This window comes from Colossoma macropomum, unplaced genomic scaffold (assembly GCF_904425465.1).
Source record: "Colossoma macropomum unplaced genomic scaffold, Colossoma_macropomum, whole genome shotgun sequence".
Classification (NCBI taxonomy): Eukaryota; Metazoa; Chordata; class Actinopteri; order Characiformes; family Serrasalmidae; genus Colossoma; species Colossoma macropomum.
The window spans coordinates 4,779,474-4,794,357 of record NW_023494794.1 but is presented as its reverse complement, the minus strand read 5'-3'; the positions used below and the strand labels follow the sequence as shown (position 1 = coordinate 4,794,357).

Here is a 14,884-nt window from a genome sequence, read left to right as displayed (position 1 = left end):
TTGCTTTATTTTCTTTGAATGTCTGATGTGAACAGTTCTCTTGAGGTCATTTCACAGCATCTCTACTGGGTTAAGGTCTGGGCTCTGACTGGGTCACTCCAAAGGGTGGATTAATTTTTTAAAGCCATTCTGTAGTAGGTTCACTTTGTTGTTTAGGGTCATTGTCCCACTGTATCGCCCAGTTTCAGTTCAGGTGCCAGTGGACAGCTACCCTGATATGATCCTGTAGGATACCTTGATAAACTTCTCTCAATGATGGCAGTCAGTCCAGGCCAAGAAGCAACAAAACAGCCCCAAATCATGATGCTCCCTCCACCATGCTTCACTGCTGGGATGATGTATTCATGTCGATATGCAGTGCCCTTTTTACGCCAAACGTAGTGCTGTGAGTTCTTCCTAAACAATTTCTCCTTAGTTTCATCAGTCCCTAAAACATCCTCTGAGTAGTGTTTTGGAGTGTCAAGGAGCTCTTTGCAAACTTCAGGCATGAAGTGATGTTTTTGTTTTTTGGAGAGCAGCAGCTTCCTCTGTGGTGCCCTGCCATGGACACAAATGTCCGTTCATATTCTTTCATGATTTTTCATGTTAACCAGTTCCAGTAATTCCTTTAAGCCTTTAGCTGTTACTCCAGGGCTCTTTTCTAGTTCACTGAACATTCAGTGTTGTGACTTTGGAGTGATCTTGGTGTCATGCCCACTTCTAGGGAGAGTAGACAGTACTAAATCATCTCCATTTACAGACTGTATGACTAAAGGAAGACTGATGAATACTTAAACTCTTTGAGATTACTTTGTAACCCTTTCCAGTTTTATGCAAATCAAATTGATCTTAGGTCTTCTGAGATCTCTTTTTGTCAAGGCATGGTCTACATCAGCAGACGCTTCTTGTGAAAAGCAAACTCAATGTTTGAGTGGTTTTTATAGGTCAAAGTAACTCTAACCCACACCTCAAATCTCTTTTCACTGAAACTCCATGTTTGCTAACTTCTGACACCAATTAGTTAGGATTCACATACTTTTTTCCAGCCTACACTGTGAATGTTTCACCACGGACAAGAACAATATATTATTTTTTGTATTATTAGTTTAAACAGATACAAAAATGCAGGTAATTCCAAAGGGTTCATATACTTTTTCTTAGTCCATCAGCAGAATTCATTAGCCGCAAACTACTTCATCCACTGATGGAGAGGAGCCACTTTAGGACCATCATTGACCATACATTGCAGTGTTACAAATCCTTTAGTCTTGATTCAGGCACAAATCATACAGCATACATTATGATGGAAACATGTAAAATCCTTTGCAACTGTAAACATTTTTGAGGAACCTTAAATTTGTTTCATCTGCTGACATAAACAAAGCAAAACAAAGCCATATTGGAATGAAATACAATATTGGCAATACAATACAAAAATTTGAAGACCACCTTTTATTCATTAACTTTCCAGTCAAATTGGCAATTAAGTACAAGTTATTAATTTTTCAGGATATATTTCTGAGAAGACTAGATATAACATTATTCACTTGCATAATGAAAGCAGGAAGTTTCTAAACTGAAGTTCAAAAAAAGTATTAAAAATAGAAAATGGGACTCCTAACAACTGTGCAAGACCTGGTATACCACCATAACTGTGACCATCAGATAAACAGTTCTTAAAGCTGAAAGGCTGGAAGCTGAAAAATCTATAGAGGTTTCTGTTCATCCTTACGCTGCGTGAAGACAACTCAACGCTATGGGTGTTCTTAGAACAGTAGACTGACCACCCCAGGCCTCAACATCATTAAATTTTATTTAATCATTAAATATTAAGGTTTCCAAGAACAAAGGAAGCTATAATAAAGGCAAAGTGTGGACAGAAAAAATACTGAAAAAATGATACATTTAGTGGTTGAGGCTTCTGCGTGATATCCTTTTAAATATATCATCGCTGTCCAAAGAAAACATGTATCTCCAAAATGGTAACCTTACAGAGAGAAAAATCCTCTTAAATTTTAAAGTAAGTTTCAATAAAGAAACTTTATTTTAGAAATTATTCTATGCAACTTTGGAACATTTCTATTGGTGTATTGGTGATTTATCACACAACGTAAAGGGCGTTTTAACACTCTGTATCTGCTTTGTTGTCATGTGCTTTTATTTACATCTACCATGTGCCTTTGTTTTTTTAAAGCCATGTGCTTTTGTTGCATTAGCTCCTCTCCTGTCCTGCCCTGACTTCAGCCTTCACCTGTTCCATGTTTTCTAGCCCCACCCTCTCATTGCTCTCAGGTGTTCTTTGTCTTCTGTGTTAGTATGTATACCCCTGTGTTTCTTTTATTCCCTAGCCAGTATTGTGGTGTGTTCCTGGTTTATGTTTGTGATCTTGTTTTTCGGCTCATGGTTTCTTTGTGCAAATCCAGCATTTCATTGTTTTCTTAGTCAATTTATGTTCTTTCTAGTTCCTTTTGTTATTGTGTGCTGGTGTGTTCTCAATGGATCCTAGTACTGGTCTCTGACTTTTGCACATAGACACACAAACATACTCATACCTGAGAATGAAGGTGTTATGAAGAGTGTGGCCAGGCCCACTCTCCAGGTCCTTCTCTGAATACAGGCTGGTACTGACTGATATTCCAGATCCTTCCAGAAGCACAGTCACACTTCTTGGCAACAGCTCGCTGGCTTCAGCGGTGAACGACAAGGAAAGATGCTGCCCGTAACTCAGCAGCTGGTTTCCTATAAACTTTTCTATTAGACAAGACAAAATAGAGAACAATATTCTTCATTAGATCCTATTAGGATTCAGTTTGGAGGAGACAATTTTCTGATACAGGCATGTAATTTGGCAAATATTAATAGTGTAATATCTGTGGAAGCAGCAGCTGGGCTGTATGTGAAGTCCACAGTATCTCATCTTTAAAAGCTTTTGGACCAGACTTTGGATCAGTTTAGCTAGCAAGACTATTTGTACCTGTATTCAAAAGCAAGACTATCAAATCAGGTTGTTCACACATAATGTGAGGAACCTGACCTATGCCCCTCCAACAAAGAAGTAAATAATACCTACTGTTGTGAAGTTTCACAAAGTTACACTTTAGAGAATGAGTAAAGTTTTTGTCAAATTATCTAACTTTAGAGAGCTTAATTTGAATACTTATTTTGTATATGAATGAAATGCTACAGCATTAGGATAATTTGGGTCATAGAATGGTGGTATATTTGTTGCCATTTCAAACCTAACTGGTTTTGATTAGCTTCGACAACATAGTCCAGCTTGTTGGGGTCATGTAGTAAAAAAAAAAAGCTTTTCCACCGTCGGGCCAAATGGTTCTCAGGGCCGTAGTGGGCCGTTCCGCGCTGGTCCGGACTTGTGAGACCGGTTGTGGTTTCTGTTTCCATTTATTGAACCACTAAATCAGAACCAGGAAATACCCCCCAAAAAACGCAAATGAGTGGCTAAATGCTAATAGGTTAATGGCCATGCACACATAACCCATTGCAAAACACATTTGATTCCGTCTGTCACTCCAACTCCAGTCTCTTAGTGTGCTCTCATCTTCTTTATCATCTGAACGGGTGGTATTTATTTTGTTACTGAAACAGCCTGTACTGTAGTGGGTTTTACCTGTGGTGGGATAACTAGCTAGATTAGCATTAGCGTCACCCGACACGGTACAGTTTAAAGCACCACAGAACAATTCTATTTTCATCTTTCTGTCGTTTCTACACCGGTCATTCAGATTTGTGCTCTCATATACGAGTCTTTATCCTCTAAACGGGTGTTTTTAATCATTGGTTCACTAGAACCGAGCCTGTACTGCAGTGGGAGGCACTGTGCATTTACATTAGCTTAGTCTAGCAGCTACAGCTTAAAGCACTAAAGAAGAGGTTTGATTTTGGCTCTATACTTGTGATTTTGGCTCTATACTTGTGATAGCAGAGCACTGGTTAGTCGAATCGAACCTGCACTGGGGTGTTTGGATATCTTTAGATATGCTAAGTTAACTAGGAAAGAGGAGCCGACTAGCATTAGCTTAGCTAGCTAGGAAGCTCCAGCTCCAGACACCAGAGAACAGGTTTAATTTCGGCTTTCTGTCCATCTAACATCAACCGCTCGACTTTGCGTCCTCCGAGCTGAGACCTTATTACCTAAACTGTATCAGTAAAGCTTTTGTTAGTCAGAATCAAACCTGTTCTGTGGTGAGCAGAGCTGGCAGCATGCTAGCTAACTAATGCTAACCAATTACTCCTCCTGGTTATCCACACTGTTTAATGTTTAGAAATTGGTGTTAGATTGAAGCTTTGGCATATAATGAATGGTGGGTTTTAAATCGTGAACTGAATGTATTTGATTGTTTTCAAGTTTGAACTAATGCAGCAGGATGCAGTGGCACAATACCGACATAAACATAAAACCAATCAGGAAATAGCTACGTCATCCCACCGAACGGTTCCGTGGCCCCAAGTACGGTTAGCTAACCATGCTGAAAAAAACCGAGCGTTCCGTGTCGAACTGTGTTTGTGTGGTAACACCACTGGAACGGTTACCCTCCATGCTCAGAATCGTTTGGCCCTGCAGTGAAAAAGAGGCCAAAGATTGCTACAATTTATGATTAGGTTTGATAAGATTTCTGCCAGTGTTCTCTAAATCTTTCTCGACCTGCCAACTGTTATTACAAAAGAATACGTTTATAGAGGGAGCTCAGACATAATGGAGCTCAAGACAAAACAAAAAATGAAAGTCCAGTCGTGATAGCGCAGACTGAGCATGTGTACTGTGGCCACATAACGGCATTTTTTATACACAGATCTTGTCCCAAGAGTTTAAATAGTGTTATTCTAATGGTAAACATTATTTCAGCATGTGTTTGAGGCTCATGCCTCTATCTAGCCTCTGAATCTGCTGCCATTGTTAAAGGAAGTCTCTCAACAGCACGTCTTATGTAAATTTGCACCTGGTTTTAAAAAGGCAGAGCAAGCTGTTCAAACTTTGGTAGACCGGAATATGTAATCAGCCGCATGTGTAATATCTCCAGCCACTTCTTGCGTGATCCTCCCACATTTTGTGCATTTTATCAATGCAGCCTGCTGACCCACCGCCATCTTCTTCAGGCTTTGATCAGTCTGTCCTGTGGATTTGTAGCAGATCGCTGGAAATCACTGTGCTGTGTCAACGCTAGAGTTGAAAGCTGCAGCCGTGCTTTTGAATATTGCCTTTTTTAGATATGTTACTATTGGTAAATAATAAACTTGTAGTGTTTGCCTGTCGTGAAGACTGACAGCATGCTTGACAAAACATCACATCCTACTCCAGCCACACAAATTCTTTCTTCAAGCCATATTTTAATAACCCTGCCACTGCAGCAGGCCACGAAGAAATGCTCATTCTAGAAAATAAGCTCGTTCTGCTTATGTCAGGTTTTATTTGTTAATAAAATGCCAAAGGTGTGTGCTTTAGTTTCACTTTCTTTTATTATTCCCTTTTCAGGAGTGCAACACAGATTTTAATAAAACTAAAACCAGACCAAACTCATATCTCAGATTGCAGGAAAAAAAAATGTTTTAAGGCCTACTGTGACTAGATGCTCTGAAGCATCCATGAACTCCATCTCCCAGAATCCTCTGGGAGATCACTTGACTAATGACACATCGTATCTATTTGTGAGAACTGCTGAGTGGTTTTGTCTAATTGCTCTTTGTCTTTTTTTGATCTTGCCTTTGGACTCTTTTACTTTGCTTTTTGTCTTTTGTCCTTTCGATCTGGTTGCCTGGTTTTGTTATGTTTATCTTTCTTTGTTTTCAGGCTTTTCTGGATTTTACCCTTGTCTGTTCATCAACACTGAATTTTGCCAAACCTCATTGAAAAAAAGCCTTATTTTTCACTTTTACCGCACTCGTCTGACCGGGTCGGTTTCGTTACAACTAGGTTGTTGCTTCGGCTCAAACTAGCTCGCCACTGCTGCACACCGATCAGATCTGAACTGTATGTGGAATCTGAATTTAGTGCATTGTTGATGCTTGTGCCTCCATCTAGCCACTGCTGCCATTGTTAAAGGAAATCTCTCAACAACACACCTTTGGAGACCTTGATACAAATTTACAATTGGTTTTAAAAGGCAGAGGAAAAACTGCCACCACAAGTTGGTCAGCTTTAGTAGAGCGGAATATGTAATTAACTGCGCGTGTGATATCACCACTGACCTTTTGTGTGATCCTCCCACATTTTGCATGGCCTTCCCTCAACTGCATAAGTATAAAGAGGAGGAGCACATTTTGCATTTTACCATGTACACGACCTACAAATTAGGTGTTTGGCCTGCATCTGTTTGTGCAGAAGGCATACGATTTGCCCCTGAAATGGGTACAAAAGGCTTAGTACATTGGGCCCTATATGTCTGAAAACTTGACACCTACTCATCTAACTATCCTTCTGAAATCAAGGGTTTTAAGATGGAGTTTATGGCCTCTTTGGTGCAATAACAGCCTGTATTTGTTTGAGAAGGTTTTACACATGAGGATATGACTGCCTTCAGCCACAAAAGCATTAATGAAGTCAGGTACTGATACTTAGTTCTGGATCACAATGCCTCTTGAACTCATCTCAAGGATATTAGAGGGAGCTTCACCACTAGAAAATACAGTTCCACTGCTCCACAGCACAATGCTGGAGAGCTAGAAGACTAAGCTGCTCCTTCGGCACAAACCAGCTTGCCTCTGCCACACACTGATCAGTTTTGTGCTGTATGTAGGATCTAAATTTAGTGCATCTTTAAATTCATTATTCAAAACAGTTTGAAAATTTGAATATCAAAAAATGGAATACCATAAGAAATATCACAAATCACAAAAAAATTGGAATACCACACAAAAGCCAAACACTAGGAAGCAAATGTTAGGGAGTTCGCCACTTACAGTACTGTGCAAAATTCTTAAACACCTAAGCATGATTTAACACCATTTATCTTGGTAATTAATGTGTTTTTACCATTAGCATATTAGAATAAATATAAATAAACATAAAAACTATTTAAAGTAACAAAAAATTCTTATTTTGAAAAAAAGTAGTTGATATCTATGTTTGAAGAACAAAGTTTGGCTCCAGATTTTTCCTGGACATGACTAGTCATGTCATGGATTTTTTAGTGTTCTGGTGATAATTTGGGCTCCCAAGTTTGGCCGGGTGGGCCTCTCAGCCTATATTATTGTAGGGCAAACACTGGTTGGCAAATTTGGAACAAAATCTTTTGCAGTTAGTTCTGTGTCCAACCAAAGAAGCTATGGATCTCATGCAAGAGGATGAAAAGTAGATGCTTAATTGTCAATGGTGGATATTTGTGAATGTGTGAAAAGTCAAGTGGTGTGAAAAAAATGGGAAAAAAATAAATTAATAAAAATCTCAGGCCACATTTTTAGTGCCCAAAACATGAAATGTTGTGGGCTGGGACACCGAGCAATGGGTGATACCAACCCCTGTAATGTACAATGTCACTGACCCAAAGTAGTGGTTGACAGTTGCTCTGCCCACACCCCAGGTCTCTGGCTAAGTAGGGCTAAGTGAATAGCATTGGGGCACGATTGCATTTCTGCAATGTAAATGAATTCCCGCTAATTACTCAAGCATAACTTTGACTGTTGAGCTGCGGTGACCCCGATTAAGATAATCCACGACGAGATGAAATGTTTGGGTGTGTGTGTGAGTGAGAAAGACAGCTAGAGAAAGACTGTGAGAGAGATAGCGAGAGACTCTACAAATATGACCTGCTGATGTTGAAATCCCATGATTCACTGGACAGGGAAGCATGTTGGCTATATCCTTCGCTTTGCAGACAAGTAGCAAGGTTGGAGATGGGCCGTGCTTGTGTGTCTGTGTGTAAGAGGATGGGTATAATCGGCTCTCATCTCCTCCTGCCTCATTAAAGAGCATTAACAAGACTTCAAAGAGCCCCCACAGCGTGCTCTCTCCCTCTTACACACTCACACTCCATACAGCACTCGGCACTCCATACTCACTGCGTCTGAGACACAATTTTATAGTGTATCACGTATTTATTTCATTATAATTTCTTGTGTAAATCCAGGCTGTAATAAGGATACTTCAGACTTTAACTATTAAGCAGTTTTGTGAGATTGAAGCTTTTCATTAGTTCTAATGCACTGCCTTTATAGTGCTAATAAAAGCAGGCTAATGGCTGCAGTTGAAAGCTTAGTTGTCTGTCTTATTGTCTTTTATTTTGTTCCTCATGCTAGTCAGCAAATTGACTGCTCATTAACATTAGCTAGTCCTACTTTTCTGGCTTCCTAGTCTGTCCTGGGTTCTATTTTTATTTATGATGACAACCTTTAAAGGGCCCATATCCTAGATTTTATTTATATAGATCAATCTGGAAAAGTCATTTTGGACTTTTAACTGACTTTGACCTTATACTCAAACCCTTTTGCACTGAGTGACCTATACCTTATACCTATACGTTAATTATGTTTAGTTTATAAACAAAGCATTTAGTTTTTAAAGCATTTAACATCTATTTTATCACTACCAAAACAATCATGACGCTACCGGAAACGTTTCATTAGTGACTGTTTCAGTAGTGACTGTTTCAGTAGCAATACGTTTAGATAATTTTGATTCATTTTGATTCAGTTCATAACTAGTAAACACAGCTTTGAACACATAAATGATATTTTTCATTAAAACACAAAAAAGTTTACTTACTTGCAGATAATGTGTTTCAGTGGTGACAATTTGTAATGTTACACACTGATTTTAACATATTGATACACATTTACTTCAAAAAAATGGGATCCAACTGCTCACCATGTGGATATGGGTGAAAACGAAGGGGTGTAGTTAAAATACAGCTCCGCCTATGGACTAAAAGTCTTTGTGTTTCGGTAATGACGTGAAAACCTAGGACAGCATTTTGTTTTGTTTTTTTATTTAAAAATTAAACTCAGGATAAATCTAAATCTTGAAACATCACTTAGAAAAAAAAACAAAACAAAGTTCCCTATGAATTATGATTTTGTATATATTTAGCTCATTATGATCTCAGGTAATGCCTTGAGTTTTAATAGATCATAGCATAATCATTCTAAATATCTAAAATCTGAGCACTTTTCATGTTTTTCTTAGGTTTTTTTTTTTTGGTTGTTTTTCCAGTTTTTACTTTCTTACATTTTTACTATGGGACTGCATTTTGAACTTACTCGGTCAGTTAAAAATCCGAAATGTGTTTTCAGCTGTGACTTCGAACCAATTTAGTAGAATGATCCATATAAAATACTGTGTAAAACATTTCTACCATGTAATTCAGACCAAACTTTGTAGGCACATCCTCGTTATTCACAGAAAATGGAAAGTTGCTTTTACCTGATTAGTCAGTGCTGCCTGACTGCCACATGTAATTTGCATAAGGAGGTGAAATTTTGGATGAAAAATTCATGTAACACATAGACAAGTACCAATACTGTACCTGTCATTTGCCTTTATTACAGCTTCATTTTTGGGGAGGCTTAATTTAATTTTTTTAAGAAACCTTCAAGGATTTTTTCTCCATTTTCAAAGTTCAGTTTTAGAATTTGGTTGCATTTTCTGCTTCTCATGATCCAAGTAATCCCTATTACTATTGAGGACTGGACTCTGGGTGGTCATTCCATTGTTCTGACAATATCAGCAGCTTTTTATTTGATTTGTGAATTTTCTTCTTTTTAGTCTACTTCCTTTTCTCGGTAACAGCTTCTTGACGGCTCTTGGACACCTATGGATTTTTTTCAGATCTGAAACGAGTAGAGCTTGATTTTCTCTTCCCCGTCAAAGATGAAAGCTTTACCGTTTATCTGATGGTGATAACTTTGTTGGTCTGCCAGGTTGGGCTGAACGGTCGTTTTTATATTGAAATTGCAATTTGAAAGAGTGCAATTTTCAAGTCATAAGAGCTGTAATTTTAATGATATCTTACATCATTCAATGTTATCTAAGTTTTAAGTTAGAGAAATTTAACATAATAACATGTAGCTCATGAACTGGGAGTCTGGCGCATTACATTCAGCCTTCAAGCCTAAAGCCTTAAAAAAATGGAAACCTTTCAGATCAAGATGTCCTTGGAGTTGGCTAGAATTGAGACTACCTACAGTTCCAGCCAGCTACAAATCAGATCATCATATGCCCCTCAAATCAGATCATCACATGCCCCTGAGAGTTTCTCATTTATCTCTTTTTGCCTTGGCGCTAAATCCCCAAATGTGTTTGCTGTAACCTGTCTGAGACAAAACTCCACAGAACGTCCTCATCCCAGATAACCCGCTGGCTTGTTAAACACCTAGAGCGGGTGTGTTTTTCCACCCCACGCCCCAGCGCACCAACTGCGGAGATGAGGCAATGACTCATCTGAGACAAAAACGGAGGGAAAGCGGAGTATACCTGCAGGGCTCCCATTGTCTTCAGGTCTGACACCCTGCTGTAGTCTCTCAGAAAGTGACATGCACAAAACTCCAGCGCCTATGGAGAAGTGGAGAACTTTGGCTTGAAAGACAAATGCCCGCCATGGGAGATTTTCATCTACTGCCAGAGAGAGACCTCTCAATTCTGCTGTTACACAGTTTCAACCTTAACCCAAATGTACTTGCTAAACCAAGACATGTTTGGTATCTGATGTTTGCTTTTTTACTTTTGCACTGGAGCTATGAAGCTAATGTAGCTAAGTCATGGAAGCATATATCTCCCCAATTAGTATTGCGCAGACTAATTGCTAATTGCTTAGATCATTACATACTGGCCACAAACCATAGTGAGTTGTTAAGCAATCTTAACTGGCTGTGATTACATGGTTTCTGATTCTGTATGATATACTGACTCTGTTTACACCTTGCATCAATGTACACTTTCAGTGATTGGATCATGGATTTCGCTTGAGTGCATGAAAAACCAGGTGTAAACACACCCAGGATGCACTGTGATCAGACTATGATCTGATAACTCAAACCACATGCGGAGGTGGTTAGAGATACATCTGAATCATGCTTAACACAAGTGTAAATGAATATGTTTTTGTTGTCCATATGCAATTACATGAGTCAGAAATGCATCTGCCAAGTGTTGACAAGCTGGTGAGAGAATAAACAATGAAACCAAGAGCCTTCATTACTCTGAGCCACTGAAATTGTCCAAGCCAAGCTTTTTTTTATATGCACCTCTATTTTTGAAACTCTATCGGTTGTAGAGACCACCTCTATTCGGGTGTAGAGTCTACCTCTATTTGGTTACGAATTCTGCAGTTTGCTTGAAGTGGCTGAGCCACATTAGAAAACCCCCCTCACACTCATTTCGGCCAGAAGAGCCTGACTTTATGTTGAAATGCAAGATCTGACTGTAAATGAAGAAATTAAGAAAAATAGCTAGTAACACTATATTTGGAGTGGACCTTTGTAGATGATTAATAAACTCCTAACAGAGCATCAGTAACATATCAGTAAAGTAACAGTAGTGCAGCATCTGAATACATTGAATATATTGAAGATGTTCTGTTGATACATTACTGACATTAAGTAGATGTATTATTGATATATTACATGAGTTGGCTTCATATGGTTATTCCATTAAGCAAAACCTAACCTTACACAACCTTACCAGAACCTAACTCTAACCCTGGTCCTAATCCTAACCCTAACCTCAACCCAAAACCTAATCCTAACCCTCACCCTGGCCCTAATCCTAACTTTACCTTTATCTGAAACCTAATCCAGGTAAAGTCCAGTTACAGAGTGGTGTCAGCAGCATGTCTATAACAGCTTGTTGAGGATGTTGAGATGGTCTGTATTAGACCTGTTTCATGTTCAGTGATCCCTCGGGTTAACATCTACAGATATGAATTTGGACCCTCCAAATAAAGTGAGAAACAGCTGAAATCAGCAGATTTTCAGCATATTTTATGTATGCAGTTAAATAAAAGTCTCTTAATAATCTACTGACTGTATTCACTGCTGCTAAGTTGTCTGTTGAGAGTCTGTTGAGAGTTTGTTTCATCTACAAAGGGCCACTCAAAATAAACTGTCACCAAAAAGTTTGTGCCAGTTTTAGCTTCAACAAGCACTGTTGTCTTTTAGGGACAGTGGGAATTTTCAAAAAATACAATATACATAAATAAATAAACAAGTAAATAAATGTTGAAGTTACGTTAGCATCTCTTCTCAAATTCTGTATTGAAAATGTATCATGTCATGATGCAAAATACATATCCTATCATGTAATTTGCTTACTGATACACTCCTACAGCCTATTGGAAGAGAGGTGTGTAGGAAGAAAATCAGTGAGAGAGGGGGAGGTGGGGGAGGAGAAATTCTAAAGCAGGATGGTGGAAAAAGCATGGCTGAAAGGTAAGAGAGAGTCAGACAGTGCAAGAGAGGCCCAAGACTTGTAGTACTTTTTGTCAACTTCCCAATCTTCAAGATCAAACGTAGTGACACGAAGGTGTTGACCCCGTCGCACAAATTGACTGTCACCACGGCGACGAAGCCTGATGACATTTGCTGAACCGTGGTTGAGCTTAGCGATCAATCTGGGCCTTAACTCAATTAAATCAACTGTACCTCAACAGTTAATGCAGCTGTACACAAACAAAGGCACAGAGCTGAGGGACTGACATCGTCTGGCCTGATTCTGTGGCCTGTCTCAACGCTTCATGGATTTTGCAATTTGTGCAGTGATTTTTCCAGGATATCACCGATGACATGTACATAAAACCTCTGCTTAAAACTTCTAGCCAAGGTGGTTTGTGTACCTAAATGACCCAGGAATAGGCCATTTTCAACGAATGCAACTCATTTTTCAATTGGACAGGCCAACTATGAACTGGATATCAGTTTACTCCTGGAGGACTAATGAACATATTGAAATTTTTAGGGATCAAAGCAATCACGTAGGCCGGTACTCCAGCCAAAAGGTGTGTTTATCCAGAATGTTATAAGAAAAAATAAGAAATTCAGGCCTTTTGGAAGTTTAATGTTGCAGACATATATCACAAAATTGCTTGCATATGGCTACAGTACTGCATGCTATGGACGTTTTTTTTAATGGGTGGTAAGTTTTACACAAAGTATGAACCATGAACTCTTTGACATTAAATAAGTGTATGTGTATAAGTATGTATGGACATATTTTACTGACATAGAAGAAAAATGTGGTAGTTTTTTTTTTTTTTTGCTAAATGCTAAAGTAATGATCTACTGTTGCTGTTGTTGCCCACACAGTTACGCTATGTTCATGTTGTGGAGTTATAGTGTAGATGATAAACAATAAGTCACTATATATTTTTTCTGATATCTGATAAGTTGGAACAGAGCCAGTAGTGCCTCATTAAAAAACTATCAAAACTTTTTAAAAACAAAAGGTATTTATTCATTGTTTTTAAATCCAGTTGAACTAGACAAAAAGTTGCATTTATTTATGTCTGTAGTCAAACGTTATCAAGCATGCGAGCTGCATTTGAGATGACAGTAGCTAAGTGAGCACAAAATGGACTGTAAATACAGAAAAAGTTGCTTTTCATCTGTATAAATTTATTTGGAACAGCTGTAGATTTTAGAATACACTGTTTACAACCTGCCTTGTGGAAAATGATCACTGCATACCCAGAGATTTGGCACAATACTTTGACTGAACTGCACTCTTTATGGTGTGGTTAATTGCCAAAATCTAGTTTGCATGTTTCTGCATCATTAGGGAAACAGTAATATACCAGACTACACCTAGATTTTTTTGTTCTGTTTCCTGTTTACACAAAATGAAATGCAACATCTTATTTTCATAGCTTTGTTATTTAGTATGCAGCTTCTAGCAAACTATCTTTCAGTTAAGAAGCCTTAGCTATGCTAATGAACACAATTGACATTTTGAAGTAGAACTCACCCCTTTGCGATCCATTTTGAAAGCGGAGTAGTACTAAAAAGTGGGTCTATCTAAGCCGTTTTACTAAATTGTTTTTTTTCCAAACTTTTTTACTTAGCATTTCGATAGATTTCTGAAGTAAATCAATTAAAACATTTATTTGCATGTATTTACTCAGATGAGTTTGGTGACAGTCTAAGTCCAGTGTTTGTTAGCAACATTAGCCTTGTATCTCCTGTTATAAACTAAAGAAGCACACCCTCAGATATCAAACATGTCTTGCGATCGACTGCATCTGGGGAGAGTGATGCATCATTTTAAATAGATTTTTTTAATTAGAGTGTTTACTGGAAATTAAATGAACAAAAGGGTGGACCTTGCACAGTACTGTATGTATGTGAACCATTAACGCAGGACGATCTTGTCTGTTTTTCATTTTTGTATTTATTCAAGCAATTACAATACCTCTGCTGGTGATGTCCCTACTGACTACGACATCTGTTATTGGCTTGTGATTGGCCATCAAGATTTATTGCCAGAGTTTCCATAGAAACGGTGCAGCAAGAAAACAAATACCTGACTGTATATCTAGAGTTCTCCTCCTTTCAGCTCTCTCTTCTCCTTCTCTACTTCCCTGCCCCTGACTTGCTCCTTCCCTCCATCTGTGGAGCCGACTTTGTGCCAGATTGACCAGCTTCAGTGTGTGTGCATGATGTGTGAATGTGTCCAGTGTTTTTTTTTTTTGCTCCTCAAAGCTGTGATAAATGTTCCACTCTGTTTTCTCACCATGGAGGAGATAGACCTCTAGGGACACACACACACACACACACACACACACACACACACACACACAGATTGGATGAGCAGAACTCTTGGCTTTGGTGCTTTGGTGTCTTTCTGTCTGTTGCCCCACTATTGACATGGCAGCCTCACTGTTGTCAAAAGCCCAAGGCAGCGTCCAAGCAGAAAGGCTTTCAAGTGAGGAAACATCTGCTGCTCCATTCTGAACACACACACACA

At 38.7% G+C, this 14,884-nt stretch overlaps 1 protein-coding gene across 1 annotated transcript in view; it reads right to left on the bottom strand.

The window, feature by feature from the left end:
• lamc3 (laminin, gamma 3) overlaps positions 1-14,884 on the bottom strand; it is a 193,949-nt gene that overhangs the window by 75,195 nt on the left and 103,870 nt on the right. The window contains 1 exon segment of the mRNA XM_036579937.1: positions 2,532-2,730. Coding sequence (XP_036435830.1) covers positions 2,532-2,730 — 199 coding nt within the window.